The sequence below is a fragment of the Bidens hawaiensis genome, unplaced genomic scaffold, assembly GCF_021521415.1.
Source record: "Bidens hawaiensis isolate Kalapana, Puna unplaced genomic scaffold, B.hawaiensis_p1.1 tig00045608_1, whole genome shotgun sequence".
Taxonomy (NCBI): Eukaryota; Viridiplantae; Streptophyta; class Magnoliopsida; order Asterales; family Asteraceae; genus Bidens; species Bidens hawaiensis.
In genome coordinates this window covers 98,643-118,368 of record NW_027498136.1, presented here as the reverse complement: position 1 = coordinate 118,368, position 19,726 = coordinate 98,643, and the positions used below count along the sequence as shown (strand labels likewise).

The 19,726-nt window shown below is 38.8% G+C and overlaps 1 protein-coding gene across 1 annotated transcript; it reads right to left on the bottom strand.

Annotated features, from left to right (window-relative positions):
- Positions 1-9,733: 9,733 nt before the first annotated feature.
- LOC143595877 (putative receptor-like protein kinase At1g80640) lies at positions 9,734-13,465 on the bottom strand. The gene is made up of 9 exons (XM_077074793.1): positions 13,295-13,465; positions 13,067-13,231; positions 12,751-13,004; positions 12,556-12,688; positions 11,511-11,574; positions 11,331-11,427; positions 11,035-11,134; positions 10,056-10,264; positions 9,734-9,971 (listed from the first exon to the last, which is right to left on the bottom strand). Exons 1-9 carry the CDS (start codon positions 13,458-13,460, stop codon positions 9,816-9,818), a joined length of 1,344 nt encoding a protein of 447 aa, XP_076930908.1. The 5' UTR covers positions 13,461-13,465; the 3' UTR covers positions 9,734-9,815.
- Positions 13,466-19,726: the final 6,261 nt, after the last annotated feature.

Below are 19,726 nucleotides of genomic sequence, written 5' to 3'. Positions count from 1 at the left end.
AAAAATACCATAGTGTCGGTTTTCCATTTATTTGTTGATACCATATGTTATTTTCTTAATGGTTTCTATCATTCTTATAAAAGAAAAAAAAATTTATTTGACCATACCTCTTGGCATGCCACTCCAAAACAAATAAAACCTTCCATTTTAACAGAATTTACATGTGCAACCCTCCCAAATTATCCTTTTTATATTTAGGGGGTGTTTGGGATTTCTTATTTTATCAACTTATAACTTATAAAATTTTGAAAAGTATTATAAGATCTTATGGATTTTAACTTATGGAGAAGACAAAATAAAGGAGTTTTGAAAAGTTAACAATATGTGACTTATTTACTTAATAGGTTTGATTTACCTATTACACCCCTATGACCCTCAAAACTCATTACAATTCTTTTAAAAAAGAGTGTCATTTTTAGTCATTATGGTTTTCCCAACATATAAACTAATCCCAAACAAAACAAAGTCTTTCAAAAAGTCCTTGTAACAAAAAGTCCTTCAATCTCAAACACACCCTTAGAAAATAAAAACAACACATCATAATTTTATGCATAAGCTATTTAAAAAACACACATACTAATAAAACTACTTTTATAAATGTCATTATGGGAGGTAGGGTCCTAAATACCCGGTACGACCTTTTACTTATTGTGTTTTATATAATATTTGTTATATTATTATTGTTTACTAACGAATGCCCAATGGGTTAGGGGGTTGTGGAGGTAACCCCTAATCAGGCCTGGTCCAATACGGTTAGGGTTTCATGATGGTAGCCATGGAGTTCCTATATAAGGGGTCTTCATCTTTCATTTGAGGGATCCGTTCTTGGACATTTGGCCTCCACATACATTTTTGTATCTGTAAACAAGAGGAAACTCTTAGCAGTCACCTCCACCCCCCCCCCATATTTCCATGGCAGATCTCGAGCTACCGGATAAGAAGATCAAGTCGTGGTTCGTTCATCTCGAAGACCGGGGAACATCGTTATGGATCAGGTCAGATTCTGTCACACCCCGATCTAGGGCCTAGGAGTGTGACCAACAGTTGGTACCTGTTTTGTAAATATATCAGAGTAGCGGGTTTATTTTAGCGGAAGTCTTTACATATCAAAATATTAATTTTCATTATCAAAACTACTCGGGAATTTAACACCCAAGTTTCAAGTTTACAATATCGTGATATTAATAATACATGGATTTATAATATTTAAAAAAAAAACGAGTCATCTCGAGAGATCTTCTATGACTCCAATCCTTGTATATCATCTAATTACCTGCAAGGGTAGGAAAAACACGTCAGCTATATGCTGGTAAAACGTTGACTCGATAAAACATTTATAACAGTCGTTAAATACAAACATAGTTTTCTATTAACAATCTCAGCAGGAATGCCTGTCCATTCCCGGGATTTGTACCACTGCCCTACACACAAAATTCAAAGGTTCCCCGAGTACATAGCCCCTATTCGGAGACAACCTTCCCATAGGCTATGTAACCCTGTTGGAGAACCGGTTATGACTGACTTGGTTTTGTATGCCAATTATCAGTTATGCTTGGATCCAGACACATGTGTATTCAGTCTGAGTTGCTTTTTATTATCTATTTTGTATTATAACGATTTTAGAGATTATATCTCATGCAAACATTTATTAGACTCTTTGTAATAAACAACCTATCAATTACAAGAGTAAAATCAGTTCAGACAGTAAAAGGTTAACGTGTTCACCTTATATTATCAGTAGAAAATTTCAACCTCTTTGGCTTCAGTATGCTATTAACCTATATTCATAATAGGTATGCATAAGTACCTAGTTGGTATTATTCAACAGACTTTAAGTTTGTTACAGTTTCAGCAGACTCGAGGTATGATCAGTAGACTTGAAGTCTGATTCAGTTCAACAGACTCGAGGTCTGATCAGCAGACTTGAAGTCTGATTCAGTTCAGCAGACTCGAAGTCTGATCAGTAGACTCTTAAGTCTGACCTAACCTTAGTATAGTTATAGTCGTTTTAAAAAAAATACTTTGGATTTACATATGACGTTTGAAATAGCACGCTTTGGCCTAATAAAGGATATCACGTTGGCAAACTTCTCCAGGTAAGCAAACGGGTCCCGCGGTTGATTGGGATTTGTACGAATTGCTTTCCTTAGGCAAGAAGAGTCTACTAATGATACCCCCCTTCCAGTTACTACATGCCCGTCAAAATAATAATATTGATAACATTACTTTACGTGGAAGCAACGTCTTTACTTTATAAAACATTACTTGGAAAATAATTACAGTTTAACGACTATACCCTTAACTAAGCTATATCTTATGTATTTTAAGTAACTTGTAAAGTAACCTAACCTTAATCCTACCTTAATCGGCTCGACGGAACTTAAGAGCTAAGAAATCAGCAGCGGTTCGGTTTGTTCTTCGTTTATACGATCAACAGCTCGTTAAACAGTGTAACGACTCCTCGTCTCTTTGCAAAAACAGCCCTCGACACCTCGGAACTCCCTTGCACGCTTACCAAGGTTAACTATGTGAAAACTAAGGTGAAAATAGGATGAAATCGCTTGAACCCGTAGCTGCCCTTTTGTAGGTGAGTTTTACAGACCATCGCATAGCGCGATGGCCTTTTCCCCAAGGCCGTCGCGTAGCGCGACGCCGCAATTTATCAAAAGCTGCCACGTGGTGACACGTGGTTGGCCACGTGGTGACACGTGGTTGGCCACGTGTCCCGGGTTACTTAACCTGGTCATCGCGCAGCGCGATGAGACCAGTGAGTTTCTTCGTCGAGTAGCGCGACGCCTACCTTTTTATTGAATTGTGTGATTCTCTGTCGCGTAGCGTGATGGAGTTAGTCAGGAGACCATCGCGTAGCGTGATGGGTCTAAAAACTCAAATTTTCGTTTTCAGTCCTTTAACTTTCAGAATTGACATTTTTGGCTCAAATTAAATGGGGTATTTTCACGGTGTTACAACTTCAATTCATGTTTCTTCATTGGCGCCATCCGTGGGACCGGCAACGAGTTATTCTTCGGTTTTCGTCTCGGTTCTCAGATCACTTCATCGAAGCTTCTAGATCTATGATTTTTTCCTCCCAAGGAAATCCAGATCTGGAAGTTTAAAAAAAATCCATAGATCTGGAAGACGCTTCCAGATCTATTCGATTTAGCTTAGAAAAAATTACAAATCTAGAAGAGCCGTTCTAGATCTGCTTCCTTGTTTCTTCAGATCTATGTTCTTGAGTGACGGAGGGGAGATCCGGTTTTAATTTCTTCAGATCTGTGTTTTGTTCTCTTCAACGCTTAGATCTGTGCTGTTGAAGCCCATAAAGACCAGTAGATCTAAAAAATCCTTCAAGATCTGTTTTCTTTTTCAAAATCTCATCCAATTGTAAGGTAGAAAAAAATATAATAATAATAAACCTCAAGAGATGTGATAATTGTCAGATCTATGAACATATTTTCAATCTTTCCAAGAAGAAAAAAGGTGGGGGAAAGAGAACGAAGGTTGAGTGCACAAGAGTTGCATTAACAACTTGTACAATTTGAAAAAAAGGGGGTTGAATGCATATATTTATGCAGAACATACAACTCTAGCTGCAGCGAGTACATGCACACCTTAGTCTTATACAAGGAAACATTTTCTGAAAAGTGAAAACTATGGCAGGCCTATTTTGCCAGCTCTAAGCTTGGTTCGTCCTATATGTGAAGAGACGGCAATGTCTTTTACGACCAAGAGATAATGAATAACCATCACCATTTGATAGCATGTTTCTTGGCCTCGACACCACAGCCATAATACGCTCCATTAACTTACACTCAGGCTTCGATGGGTCAACAATGGCCACCCGGGCCATGAGCAAAGCTCCTGCGAGTTAGTTACGACTTTCATGAGCCAAGAGCAAAGGTTCAACTCCACAACACGCGAGTCACACGCACACGCCGGCGTGCCACTCCGATCATGACCTGTGATGTGCTAAAAGTAGTTTAATATTTATTAACTAAATTAACTAAAAATAAACATCAAGTAATACTCTAGACTCTCTAAAACTCGACTAAACTACTAACCGGCAAGTGAACCGATCGACTCTAGTGAAACTAAGTAAGTCTGGATATCGAACCCACGAGACTCTCTAAATTACGTTTATTAGCTAATTAGACTCGACTACAAACACGACTTATTAATTTATATTTGTTTAGAGGGTTTTTATTTAAAATACTGATTTAATACTATAAAAACTAATTAAGAAATTAAGTAATTTAAACGAAAGCAAAAGTTTGTGATTTAAAAAAGATGATGATAAGGAAACTACCTAGGCTAGAATCCCCTAAATTATAGTTATGAATTAACCAGGAAAATATTTAGTTATGGACTGTGATCGTAAAATAGACACTCAAAAGAAAATCCGAACAGGACCCTGACCCTTCTCAAGAAGACACCTATGGGTTTCTAATAAGTTCTAACGCACACCAGGATTAAAAATCAAGTTCCCTTACGGTCACCTAATTAATTATGATCTAATTCCTTTATACGAAATCCTACCTTACAGCACGGAAATCAAAGGCAAGTTACTATATTTAATTGATTTGATAAGCAATAATAAATAACCAACCCTAGACGAACTCCTTACGAAGAACTAAATCTAGCAAGATTAAATAGTAAAGACAACCTAGCACTTTACAGATTTAGGTTAGCAGCACACTTAGATTTATTTGACAATAATATTCCTATGATCTTATCATGAAATCAACCATAAAATAATCAAGAACACAAAGTAATTGATCTAATAGCAACCTATCATATGACAAACAATAATCAAGGAAACTATGGAATAAAACTCATCAAACAATCCTAAGCATTCATACGCATCAATTAATTATAAATAAATCTTTGACTAAACCATAAAAACCATAACGATAAACAATCCCAAAGTCAAATCAAAACATCAAAGTAGGTTCATCATAACCTAGGCAGTCTATGGGTTTAGCAAACAACCATACTCAAGAACAAAAGATGATAAATAAGTTCAAATAATGAATTCATAACGAACACAGTAAATTCAAACCAAATAATAAGGATGTTTGGATGAATAGCTGTTGAACCCGGACGCTGTCAACGACTTTCTTTCTCTTTCTTTATGGCGTAGGTTTCTGGCTTCTTCTTTGAGATCAAATAGTAGCACCTCTCAACAAATTGCTGCCGTTCAAAATTATTCTCCCAAACCTTCACGGATCCCCTCCTTTTATATACTTTGGAGTCGGTTAAGATAAATATTCACATGGGCCTTTTCTCTTTTTTTCCAAACACTTCTGTTAAGCTACGTAATTCCCAGGCCCATCGAACAATTAATTATTTCTTCAAATGTATGTGTAACTCAAAACAATTTGTTGTCCAATATTCGTGATCCACCTTTTCTCCGCGACTGTTTAAAAATTCCAAACAAAATTAGGTTGCATAAAAGAACATCCATTTATTATTTGTTAGTGGGCATTGTAGTCTCTTTCTCACGTGAGATTCATTATTTTAATTATATAAATACTAAATATAATAATTAATGCACTACTTTAGTTAAATATCAATATCACAAAGTTTATTTTCAGCTTTACTCGTTATTCTCAAGTTTAGTTAACATACTTCATTTTAGCTCATTATCTTTTAAAACTTTTAAAATTCATTACTAAGAATAATATTTAATAAAAACCTAGCTTGAAGCACTAAAAAATGTAAGAAATATTTATATAATAATATGTATATTTTAGACCACATCAACCTATCAAACACACGCTCAGGCGTGTTAAACCCGTTCATGACGGGATACTCCGGCGCGCCAAACGCGGCATGCATGCACGACATCGTGTTCCACATGCAAGCTCTTACGGATCAATCATCACCTACGCAGGTCGCATGTGTGTTATGGCAAGTTAAGATCCGCCACCACGAGCCACATAAGTGCTCCGGCGTACAAGCTCCGCCATCGCGGCCGCGAGCGTACTCCGACGAGTTAAACTCCGCCATTGCAAGTCACAAACTCTTACCATCTTGCAACTTTAACGGCGGATCACCTTTGAGACCCCGAGGACTACCACCCGCCACCGCAGAAACATGTGGGCTTCCGGCGATTCATCTCCGCCAGCCGCTACATGCTAAGGCGAGGCACACTACGCCGCGGTGCATACATGCCCCGCGGACAAACACTCTGCCACGATGCATGCGCGAACCGTGAACCAACACTTCGCCGCCATGCATACGCACCCGCGGAGCACCTCTCGCCGCCATGCATGCGCACTCAACACTCCGTCGCCATAAATGCACGCCATCAGAGATCAAGTCCCTGCCTCCATACACAGGCGCCGCCATGCATTCGCGCGCCTCGGATCAGCACCCGCCGCCATGCATGCACGCCACGGATCAATACTCCATCGCGGTGCATAGTCGGATCAATCCCGTCATGGCAAGCTGTGATCCGGCTATTTGACTCCGCCATAGCGGCGTGAAGTATCAACGTGAAGTACCCTCTAGTGTAACTAGAGATATGCAATCAACTATAGCACCGCTTGACTTTCATTCGACCGGTGTCACGTCATTATCCGTTGTAGCCTTCATCTCATGCAAGCCTGTCGCGGCTTGCGGTAGTTCAGTTGCACATTCCGGCGTACCAACATTCCATGCGGGTCACTAACATGACTCGGAGGTTCAGTTCAGCCACCGCGGTTCGGTATCTGGCAACCATAGGGTAAGGCATCAGTTACAGCCACCGAGGTGACATGCGGGATCGGCGGGTCAACAACAACTATGGCAGGTAATATATGCGGAATAGCATATTAACACCCACCAAAACAGCCACTGAAGTCGGTTACATGCAAGCTTTACCATAAGAAACGTCAATGGCGGATCCCCTACGTGTTCCCGCGAATAAAAACTTGCTACAGCGTGCTGCATGCGCGCAATGTTGCTTCTAGCGCCATAACGGACCGCATGCGTGCTCATGCGATTCTACTCCACCGTAATAGGCCGCATGTATGCTCCGTGCGATTCAACTACGTATCAACACCCGTCACCATGGGTTACCCGCGAATGCCGTGGGTCACTATCAGATGCCGGTGTACAAAAAATGGTCACTACCGCGAATTACAGGTCGATATCGGCTTCCGCGGTCGCATGCATCTTCCGACGGTGCCAACACCTCCCCTAGTGGGTCGACATCTGCACTTTAGCATGCGCGGAAGGACCATGAGCGATCCCCCGCGAAAACCGATCACTCCGCGGCATTACATAGCCCGACGGAGGTCTCTGAACATACACATATATGTGCACCTTGAACATATACATATATATTGATGTTAAAGGTGACAGTGAAAGGAAAGCATGGAGACAAGGTGGAATTGATTTCCAAATTTCAAAAACCCCCCTCATGTCTTGTATAATGTTTATTTGATCAAAAAATTACAAAGTAGGGGTTTGAATTGTTGACATTTCACCCTCTTAAGATTACTACAAATATAACAAAGGTTGAAGCATGAGAAGTCTCGCGTTACAGGCGTGGAATCCTTGTGGCAAAGTCCCGAAACGCCAGCAATAGCACATGCTTGGTTACAAGTTCCTCAAGTAAGGGAATTATTTCACAAATTTTCTCAACAACCTCAAACTTTTCGCTTATATTAATTTTGTTTTAACAAACAAAATGGAAAGTATGAGTATATAAGATTTGCATGAAATTGCACAAAAAATTATTTAGTGCTTATATTAATGCAAAACATACAACTACGCGCCGAATACTAGGTTGGGCTCACCTCATAATTCGCCTAAGGATGGAAGACATCCGAATATATAGGTTGGGAATCCTTATAAACCCATACGGCTACGCACCGAATATATAGATTTGGGAATCCTTATAAACCCATACGGCTACGCACCGAATATATAGGTTTGGGAATCCTTATAAACCCATACGGCTACACGCCATACTTAAAGGTTGAAAATCCTTATAAACCCGCACGGCTACGCGCCACACATTAGGTTGGGCACGCCCCATAATTCGCCTAAGGATGGAAGACATCCGAATATATAGGTTGGGAATCCTTATAAACCCACATGGCTACGCGCCGAATACATAGGTTTGGGAATCCTTATAAACCCATACGGCTACGCGCCAAACTTAAAGGTTGGGAATCCTAATAAACCCATACAGCTACGCGCCGAACTTAAAGGTTGAGAGTCCTTATAAACCCATACGGCTACACGCCAAACTTAAAGGTTGGGAATCCTCATAAACCCATACGGCTACGCGCCAAACTCAAAGGTTGGGAATCCTTATAAACCCATACGGCTACGCGCCGAACTTAAAGGTTGGGAATCCTTATAAACCTATACGGCCAAGGAACGCTCGCGTAAGAGGCGTGAAAGCCTTGCAGCCAAATCCCGGAACGCTAACAATAGCACATGCTTGGTTACAAGTTCCTCAAGTAAGTAAATTATTTCACAAGTTTTCTCAACAACCTCAAACTTTTCGCCTATATAGATTTTGATTTACAAACAAAATAAAACAAAACAAAAAGTTTGAGTATATAACATTTGCATTAAATGGCACAAAAAGTTAAGGGCTTATATTAATGCAAAACGCACGGCTACGCGCCGAATATTAGGTTGGGCACACCTTATAATCCGCCTAAGGATGGAAGACATTCAAATATATAGGTTAGGAATCCTTATAAACCCGCACGTCTACGCGTCGAATATTAGGTTGGGCACACCTCATAATTCGCCTAAGGATGGAAGACATCCAAATATATAGGTTGGGAATCCTAATAAACCCGCACGGCTACGCGCCGAATATAAAGGTTGGGAATCCTTATAAACCCATACGGCTTCGCGCCGAATACAAGACCGGACGCGCTCCGCTCCGCTCAACACGCTGTCATGAACTCATGATTAAAACCTCTTACAACCCGAAGCAAAGTAGACATGCAAAAAAAAGTACATTTGGGAAACACCGGGTAGGAAAAACCGGACGAGCACTCCTAACAAGTCCAGAACTCCACCTAACCGCTTGCACAACTAAGAGCAGCACTGGACTGGGGGGACTTGTGAAGGTATGGTACCAAATACCCTGTACGACCTTTTGCTTATTGTGTTTTATATAATATTTGTTATATTATTATTATTTACTAACGAATGCCCAATGGGCTGGGGGGTTGTGGAGGTAACCCCTAACCGGGCCTGGTCCAATACGGTTAGGGCTTCATGATGGTAACCATGGAGTTCCTGTATAAGGGGTCTTCATCTTTCATTTGAGGGATCCCTTCTTGGACACTTAGCCTCCACATACATTTTTGTGTCTGTAAACAAGAGGAAACTCTTAGCAGTCACCTCCACTCCTCCCATATTTCCATGGCAGATCTCGAGCTACCGGAGAAGAAGACGAAGTCGTGGTTCGTTCATCTCGAAGACCGGGGAACATCGTCATGGATCAGGACAGATTCATTTCATGTTTCTTCTGTCATAAACCCTTAAGCTGATCAAACATTAATAAAACGACATTCCGAACAAACAAAAATGATAAGGTGGTTAAGTAATTCGATTAAATAGGATGATATTAACAATTAACGACGTAATATTCCACGTTATCAAAGTGTCAACACGATCCCCATGTCAACAAAAAATACGCTACATATGTCATGACTATCCTAGACATCTACACTTAATTTTACTAATACGTGTATTTTAAACAAGTTTATAAAATTTTGATATATTAAAAACAGATTAATGAGACATTTTGTACAAATTTTAATATTACAATGATCAACCCAATAATAATCAAGAAATCACGGGTCAACTGTGACCGAAGACCTTGTTTGTGAAACCTTTAGAGTCCCTCCGAGCTCTACCGGAACCAGAGGGATAAGAGAATGCAGAACATCGGTTATTAATGGCCGGTAACTTGGCTCGGGCTGCACACACAGCACAGCCACTGCAGCAACCTGCACATCAAATTATAATTTTGGCATGTATACTATATATAATATATTTATGAAATTTTGTTACAAGTTGTATAGATCACATACTTGGTACAAGTGTTTGAGATCCATCGTGTATCTGATTACAGGATCGACGATATTTGGAAGCTTTGATCTGTCTGTTAGCTGCGGCATTGCCCAAGTGACGATGGATTGACATTGAGACGCTGCAAGTTTTTCTACAGGCTTTCTTCCGAGTAGAAGCTCTAAAAGTACGACTCCAAATGCATACACATCGCTTTTATCGGTCAGTTTTCCTGTACACAAATCAAATTCAGTTTAAAATTGAGAGTAATGTGCAATACTAAACAGTTGAGACCGAAACCGTCCAAACGGAAGAAAGTTGGCAGGTCTGAAATATGTACGGTCTGACTTAAGGTTTGAAACTTGAAACTGGACGTGTAAACTGAAAAAGTCGTTTAACAATTATTATTTAATTTTTTTATTTTAGGATTATAAAGTTATATGTATATAGTATGTTCATTTACAATCTTTATCCATTTTATTAATTAAATACAAAATTATACTTTCAAAAAATAATATTTTTTTGCCTAAAAATGGCTTAAGCAAACCGTAAACCCACAAAAACCGATCGGTTCGGTTTGTAATTTTCAAAAACCGTAGTTTCGGGTCATGCCCAAAATTTTCGTGAAAACCAGCTGAACCAGACCGTGAAGGCGTGAAGCCGTGAACACACCTAGTTATGCATGATATTCAAAAAAACATTTTTATCATTTTAATATTTTCATGCAAAGTAATGATTTGGGATAGAAAAAGAAGTTCAAACCATCAAATGGACCGGTTTTAGGGCTGGCCCAGCTAACCATCCGATTTGTTTTGTTGTTTTATAAAGTGTAGTTACCGGTTTGACCCGAAATTTAGTCAAAACCAGTGGAATCCGAAAATGGAAATTATAATTAAAAAATAGAAAAGAAAAAGGTTGGTTTTTGCTTTTAAAATGTTTAAAAGAAACTTTTGCTAGTTGCCTTGCATATAAGTAGTTAAAAGATTAGATAAATAGATGTACCATCTAATAGATACTCTGGAGCTACATAACCTAATGTCCCTGATAGCTTAATGTTCTTGTTTTGGGCTCCATCCATTATAGCAAGACCAAAATCTGAAAGCTTTAGAGAATAATCAAAATAGTACATGGCTCAGTATATATTTTACGAACGAACACCACCAGTTTAGCATATTTACAACTTGATTAACAACCCGTTTGACACACGTGGTCCCCACATAACTAAAACTTTGAAAGTAGGTGTGAGATGCATAATAATTATGAGACTGACAGATAAGAAAGTGTTGTACAAATGGTACCTTGGCATTGAAGTTGGTATCTAGAAGGATATTAGATGATTTCAGATCTCTATGAATGACTGGTGGTTTGCAGTTTTCATGTAAATATTCTAATCCTCTGGTCAGACAGGTCAAAAATGTAATATAAAATAGAAACAATAATTGGTGTTATTAAATAAATTATCTGGCTTTGAAGGACACCTTGCTGTATCTAGAGCAATCTTCATCCTGCAATGCCATGTTAAATTGGATCCACTGGAAGGGCCTGTATGGACAGAATATTAAACTCTGTTATCTAACCTTTTAAGATATAAAAAATAAAAAATTCAATAATTTCACAAAAATTTCCATTTGGGGTATCTGTGACTGTATGTATTGAATGTAGCTAAGGGTCTAAACAAGCCAAGCTATTTGTCAGCTACTCGGGAACAGCTTGCTAAAAGTTCGAATAGGCTGCACTTAAGCGAGTTTGAGCCTAAAAGTAAGTGTATTTAATAGACAAGCCGGAACTTCATTTATCAAGCTCGAGCCGGTTCACAAACCAAACGAGTTTATTATTTATATATTTTTCATTTAATATACTACATATATTTTTGTAAAAATATTTATTATTATTATATACAAAACTATTATCAAAATAACTAAATAATATATTATGTGCCGTGCAAAAAAAAATATATTATGTTATATATAAAATTTATAACTAAAATACATATAAAATTATAAATGTATATAAATTAATTAACAAACAATAAACAATCCAAGCTCGAGCTTTTTATAAATAGAGTTGTACTTCGACTCTCATAAGTTAAATGAGCCGAGCTCGAGCCTAGTTGAGCTCAGGCTCAGGCTCAGGCTCAGCCCAGCCTGTTTACCCCCCTAATTACACCCATTACCATAGTGGCAAAACTACTAATCACATAAAGTTTGTTCCTTTCACTTTAAAAGGGTATTTTAGACATTTGACTATTATTACAGAATCCGCAACACGGGCTTCCAAGGGTCAATAGTGATACACATGGACATCCATTCAACTAACCCACCCGTTGGCCTGTTTCATCCATGAAAAAAATCATTGTGTTCGTCCTTGACAAACGACCAAGGATGGAAAAGAGGCCCGACCCAATTAATAATACAAGGAATGTTAATAAGAAAAGTGTCTCGCCATGTAATTGAGTTTCCAAAGATCCATTATGCAAAGATCCAATTAATAATACAAGGAATGTTAATAAGAAAAGTGTCTCACCATGTAATTGAGTTTCCAAAGATCCATTATGCATCAACTCATAAACAAGCAGTCTTGTATCATCATGAACACAATATCCCAACAAAGTGATTATATTCGGATGCTGAATTTTACTCAACAGATCTACCTCAGTCTGCAAAAGACACAATATCAACACTCATATTATCAAACTATTAATCACAAATAAACAATCACCTGAAACTCTTTAATAGCATCTTGACCACCACCATCCAATCTTTTAACCGCAACACACAAATTCTCATCGATTCGGCCTCTATACACGCACCCAAACCCACCCTCACCCAACATCTCACCTTCCCCAAAATTCCCAGTTGCTGATTCCAACAACTTATAATCCATAACCGCAACCGACGCCTTCTCGTTAACCGTCTTCAAAGAACCATTGCTTCTACTAATAAAGGAACTCAATGCAAGCCCTCTTAATGAATCTGAAACCACACCACAAAATGATAACCTGATTGAACAAATCATACTGTTGTAATCAGCTCACCTGTTCTCTTGACACCCGGTTTGCTCGATTTGTGCATCTTCTCTCTGCGGCATTTCCATAAACAAATGGTTAACATTATTATGATCACCATCATTGATGAAGCTGTGATGAGTGCAATAGTAATCTTTCTACTGGATTTCGTCTTCGATACACTCGCTTCAGTTCCTAATTCACCAAAATTAATAAAAAATGAACAAAACAAAGTATATTAAGCATACAAAGTAGTACCTGCAGTGAAGTCAGCCATTGATGAAGAAACCGGAGAAGCAATTGGTGAGGATTCGGGTGCGGATATTGCGGAAACAATGGATATGGTTTCGGGTTTTGCATTAATGGAGGTAATTTCAAAATCCAAAACTAAAACCAGCAAGAACCCAAGAAAAGGTTTCCTCATATTGAAGTGTGTGTGCTTGTTTTTATTATTATGAATAAAACATGAGATTTGGTTTAAGGAAATCTGAGTTGAGTTTCTAGTATGTTTGTAAACTATTGTAAAGGTAATGAGGACAGAAACAGTGAGATCTCAAATAATGTATTTGTTAATTTGAATCGAATCGAATCGAATCGAATCGAATCTTGATGGGTAGGGTGTTTTTTGTTTCTCTCTCCTCTGTCTGCCCACTTTATGTGTGTGTGTTTCTCTCTCACACAGTTGAGGTGAATTGGAGGCTGAGGTTAATGGAAGTGAAGAGGGTAAGGCTGAGGGGTGTGGAGCGCTAGGGGGGGCGCGTGAGCCCATCCGCTCGCGCCCCGGGGCGCGAGCACCACACCACCGAGGCGCGAGAGGGGCGCGAGAGGGGCGCGAGCGCGGAAAAAGAGGCAGGCACAAGAGGGGTAGCGGCTGGGAATAGGCGTGAAGGGGTATTGGGTTGCGTAAATAGAGCCGTTGGGCTCTTTGTTTATTAAAAAAAAAAATTTTTTTTCTCTATAAAACCAATATCACATATCACATACCAATATCACATACCATCAACCCATTTTAACCATATCAAACACAACTTCAATCTCCAAACTCATATATAATATCCCAAAACCAAATTTTTTTTTAAAAATAATGTCGTCGTACTCGTCTGATTCCGACTCCTCCGAAGAGGATGATTTGCTTCTTCATGTAGGGGGAGTTTTGACCGCAACCGTGGTCAATCTCTTGCAAAATCAAGCCCATCAACCCCGACTCCCGAGGGTTAGAGCACCACCTCGTGATCGTGATCGATCGGGTGCTAACGATACTTTGATGAGGCATTATTTTAGCCCTCAACCGGTATACGCGGAGTCGGATTTTCGAACTCGTTTTCGAATGGGCAGGCAATTGTTCACGCGTATAGCGAGTGATTTAGAGGCACGGTATCCCTTTTTTCAACAAAGGGAGGATGCTAGGGGTCTTCCCGGTTTTACCACTCTTCAAAAATGCACGGCTGCTATCCGTCAATTAGCGTACGGCATCTCGTCGGACGCTTTGGATGAGTATTTACAGATGTCGAAAAGGGTTGCACGTGAATCCCTTCATTTTTTCTACCAAGGTAAAAAACATTAATTTTACTTTTTATTAAATATTTATTACATTTTGTAATATATATTGTACGTAGGAGTCATATCGACTTACGCTCGGAGATATCTGCGTAAACCTACAACGTATGACATCCAACGCATATATGAGGTGCACGCAGAAAAACATGGTTTTCCTGGGATGCTAGGTAGCATTGATTGTACGCATGTTGGATGGGCTATGTGTCCAACGGCCTGGCGAGGTCAGTTCCACCGTGGTGATCATGAAGGGCCGACCCTCATACTTGAGGCGGCGGTGTCACAGGATCTTTGGTTTTGGCATGCTTTTTTTGGTGTTGCTGGGTCAAATAACGACCTTAATGTTATCGATCAGTCACATTTGATCAACGACCTTATCGACGGGGTTGAACCACCTCAATCTTTTTTTGCAAATGAAGAACTCTTCAAGTACGGGTACTATCTGGTCGATGGTATTTACAACGAATGGGCTGTGTTAGTTCAAGCTTTTACAGATCCAATCGCCGACAAACGGAAGTATTTTACGAAGAAGCAAGAGTCTGCTAGAAAAGATATTGAAAGAGCTTTTGGAGCTATAAAAAACAATATTATGTTCTGGCGAACCCGATACGTTATTGGACTCGGGAGAGGATAATGGACGTCGTCTACACGTGTCTTATCCTACACAACATGACGTTAGAAGACGAGGGCAAAGCTATATGCCAAAACTACCAAGGTGACATTCCGCCACAACCGTCCACAATCAGTGATCAACAAAAACTTCATAACATAGCAAATATCAAGAGCCGTGAGATACACGGGGATCTTCGACATGAGTTGGTTGAACATTTGTGGGCGAGGCGACCAGATGATCTTGTATTAGATTAGTTTTATTATTAAATATTATTGTTTGTTTAATTTTTAGTATGTTTTTTTTTATTATGAATTTTCAAAAAAATGTGTGTTTTTTTAAATAATTTCTTGTTTTTTTAATAATACGTTTTTTTAATACATTTATAAAAAAATAAAAAAAATCCGCTCGCGCCCCCTCTCGCGCCCCTCCACACCAGGGCCCGGGGCGCGAGCACCACAACCAACACCCATCTTATCAAGTTTCTCTCTCTGCCACACGTCACAATATTATTGGCTGGAGCCCCCACTCGCGCCCCCTCTCGCGCCCCCCACACCCCTCAGCCTAAGAATGAGGGAGTTGAATGCAGATGTGAGGGGTTTGTTGTGGTGATGGAGACGGAGATGGAAAAGTATCAAAAGTTTTACCTTTCTTAAAATTATAAATTAAGAAAAAGGAGGGAACTTTCTTAGATGAACACTTAAATACCGCGGTACCAATATTTAAGGTAAAATTCAGGAAATACCGGTACCGTATCAGTCCTGAAAACTCAAATTTTTGGTACCGATTCAGTACCGGTACCAATCGGTACCATACCGATTTTTGCTCATCCCTAGAGTAAAGTGTCATTTTCGTCCTTATGGTTTAGTAAATAATACGAATTTAGTCCAAAAAGTTTATTTTTTTGCATATGGACCATCCTTATTTCCCAGTTCTTGTCAATGACCACACTACCCTCATGACCAGATTTAACAAAAAAATTTAACTGGGTAAGTAACAAAGGACGAAACATGAAAAGAATTTGAAACATGAAAGACATTTCTTTTGTTAAAGGACGTCTATTGAAAAAAATGTTTAAACATAAAGGACGTCTTTTGCTATTTTGTCTATTTTTTTTTGCAATTAGACCCTTGATGTTTCTCAACCGTTGTCAATTTCATCCAAATTGTTAACTCGGCCTAAATTCAACGTTAACTCAAGGTCGTTACTGTCCTTTTACATGTTTGTTGTTGTTGTTGTTGTTATTATTATTATTATTATGTGTTTGTTTGATGACATATGTTTGAATCCAATATACTATTCATAAGTTTATTCTTCTTTATTTTTAGTCATATAAAGGGTTTAGCTCAGTGTAATAATAATAATAATAGTAATAATAACAATAATAATAATTATAATAATAATGGCAACGGTTGGGAAACATCGAGGGTCTAATTACGAAAAAAAATATTTTTGGACGAAATTCGCAAATGTGACCAAACTTGGGGACGATTTTGGCACTTTACTCATATAATAAATAAATAGTGAAAAGACATGTTAACTCCTGACTTAACGATTAACTTAACAGCATTAGTGATTTGGATGTAATTGGCAAGAATTGGGAAACGTGGATGGTCCATATGCAAAAAATAAAATTTTTGGACTAAATTCACATTATTTGTCAAACTACAAGGACGAAAATGACACTTTACTCTTTATTTGGCTTGCTTAAGTTCGATCCTGTTTTAGTCCTTTATTCGATTGGTTCTTGCGTAGGGATGGACTTTTCGCCTAAGAAATGTTGTCGTTCGTCTTCTTTCCTCTGATACTTTGGACTCATGTTGCTTGTCTCTAAACTTTGTGTTGTTAGTGGTTTAACTTCATTTTTATTGACTTGGTCTCAGCTAATTTATGAGTTTGCTTAAATTTGTTACATCCTTAAATGAAACTATGAGTTTGGAATCGAAACTCTAAAGAGCAAGAAATGTATGGGTTGTGTTTGTTCGAGTCTAAAAGATTTGGGTTCTTAGTAAGAAACAGATGTAGTTGTGGCTAAAAACTACGTTCATATATCAATTTTTAATTGTAAGATAGCCTAACTGGGGTATAATTTGTAATGTTTTACCTTTGTGTTTTTATGTTTGATGTAGGAATGTAATCCTAACATACAACGTATGGATTTGCCTTACGGCTAAACTTCTCATGGATTTCAAACAATGAAAATAAGACATGCTTGGTCGATTGTTTTGAGTGTTGAAAATTCGTTTAACCATAACATCTTACCAAGATCCCCTAGATTGACCCACTAATCTCTCTTATGATACGGTTCCAACGTGCAATAAACATCATTATCTCATCATGGCACTCTACCATTTTGGCAGCCTGTTGAGCATAACGCACTTCTCTACGTTGCATCATGTCACCCCACGAGACGTTCATGAGATAATGATCTTGCCTATTAGCATGACCTGCAGAATCTAGCCTCAGCACAAGATCAATACTCCCACCATCATTGTGAATCATATCAATAAATATGACACCCTATGCTCAAGGTGGATCTTCTACTGGGCCGGACCACCCCCATCAAGCTTTTAGCTGCTCGATCATATATTTTTTTTGAAAAAAAATCAAAATATGTATTAAGTCCATCTCTTGTGTGATCAATGCTTGTGTGCTTTCAGCCATCCTTTGACTCATTAGATGTGTCCTAACTCTTGACTAACTAATGAGTGTTAAGCGTAACTATTTCTAACATACTCCTTTTCTTAGTCATTACGTTACTCCATGAAGATATGAATGGGTTATCAAAAACTCACATATGTGATAACTAATTTGGCAATTCAAATGAACTTTTCATTGGTCCTTTTCACCTAGTGAGAAGGCCTTTTTAAAAAGTTTTACGAAGAGAAGTAAGATATTTATTTAAATATTAAAGAACTAGAAGAGTCATGCATCGATATGTTTTAATCATTGTTGTTGGGTCGGATTTTTGATATGAAAGATTGGAATCTTCTCAACCTCCTCAGAAAAACGGCTAAGTATGGACTTCGAGCAAGCTTAGGCGATCGAGCATGGTTTTACTACCTCGAGCAAGGTCTTCTGAACCTTAAATGGTTAAATTCTTCTAAGTGTTAAGGCTTCGAGCAAGCTACACTTCAACGAGCAAGAGTATTCTTCTATCGAGCATGGATGGCCAATCGAGCAAACAGCTTGATCATACAAGTTTTAACCAAGTGTTACGAGCACAGGATGATCGAGCACATGGGGACAAGCATGGATGCAATAAGAATATGTCACGTGATTAAAGCAAGGACTTCGAGCACAGTTCAGTTCCCGAGCAAGATTTACATCCGAGCATGCTAAAGATTGCTGAATAACTATAACTGAAGACATCAAGAAGAATGAGCTTGCTCTATGGACTTGTTCGAGCAAAACATGGACAAGTCAAGAAGAACGAAGCTTACTGGAGGAGAATATATTCTCCGAAAGAGAATATATTCTAAGTAAAATATGCTCGAAGACACTCATCAGTGAGTATGCTCGAGCAAGATAGTTACCTTGCTCGAGGACTCATCACTTGTATTATTTTGAGTTTAATTATGTAATGATTAGGAACTTCTAGAAGGAATGTTAGGGTCTATAAATAGGGGTCCTAGGATACCTTTTAGGACACGGATACGGAATACAGGCTGGCACGCACTGAATACGAAAAACATTAAAAAGAATATTCTCTTTGTTTTCTTGTACAATCGCCGCCGCCGTCATACACGAAACCCTAGACATTCCTTCACTGTTGTATTAAATGTTATATTAAATGCAGTGAATCTTTGTCTTGAAATCGTTCTTACTGATCATTCATTTACATTTCGTGTCTGTTATACTTTCACTCCTTCGTTCCCACTTGTTGGATATCCTGATTCCGCCGGGATATTCAATAGGCCTTTGGGTTAGAAGAGTCGGTGTGTTTTTGTCAACCTTTCTAAGGTTTCACCCGATTCACGGTCCTGACAAGTGGTATCAGAGATTGAGTAAGCTCGCTGAAGGCCACGAGACAGAAGGTTGTGAAAAAGCTTGAAGCTTTACTCTGTTTTCACTATTGCAAACACCAGATCTACTGAAATGGAAGACCAAGAAGTATCATCGAACAAGATTCCAAGGCTTCTCGGACAAGAAAACTTCATAAAATGGAAAGTACTGTTTGAAGCAGCTGTAAACTACAACGACCCAGAGTTGTGGATGTCTATCATTGAGGGAAATTACGTTCCTTCAACAGCTCCAAACAACAATGCAACTGTTGAACTGAAGATGAAGAAGAGGGATGATAAAGCTCTGTCTATGCTGAAATTAGGGCTTTCTTGGGAAATTCTGACAACCGTAAATCATCACAAGACTGCAAAGGACATGTATGATGCGGTCATTGAAATGTTTGAGGGTAATATAGAATTAAGAGATATCAAGAAAGACAGATTGAAACAGCAGCTTGACAGATTCAAGTTCAAGGAAGGAGAAAGGTTGAAGTCAGTTCTGCAAAGGTTTATGATAATTGT

Excerpts from the sequence above, each read along its gene's own strand:
- LOC143595877 (XM_077074793.1), bottom strand. The coding sequence starts at position 13,460 with ATGAGGAAACCTTTTCTTGGGTTCTTGCTGGTTTTAGTTTTGGATTTT. Across the intron at positions 13,232-13,294 it reads AATGGCTGACTTCACTGCAG|GAACTGAAGCGAGTGTATCG; the intron begins GTACTACTTTGT and ends TTGGTGAATTAG. Across the intron at positions 13,005-13,066 it reads ACCGGGTGTCAAGAGAACAG|ATTCATTAAGAGGGCTTGCA; the intron begins GTGAGCTGATTA and ends GTGTGGTTTCAG.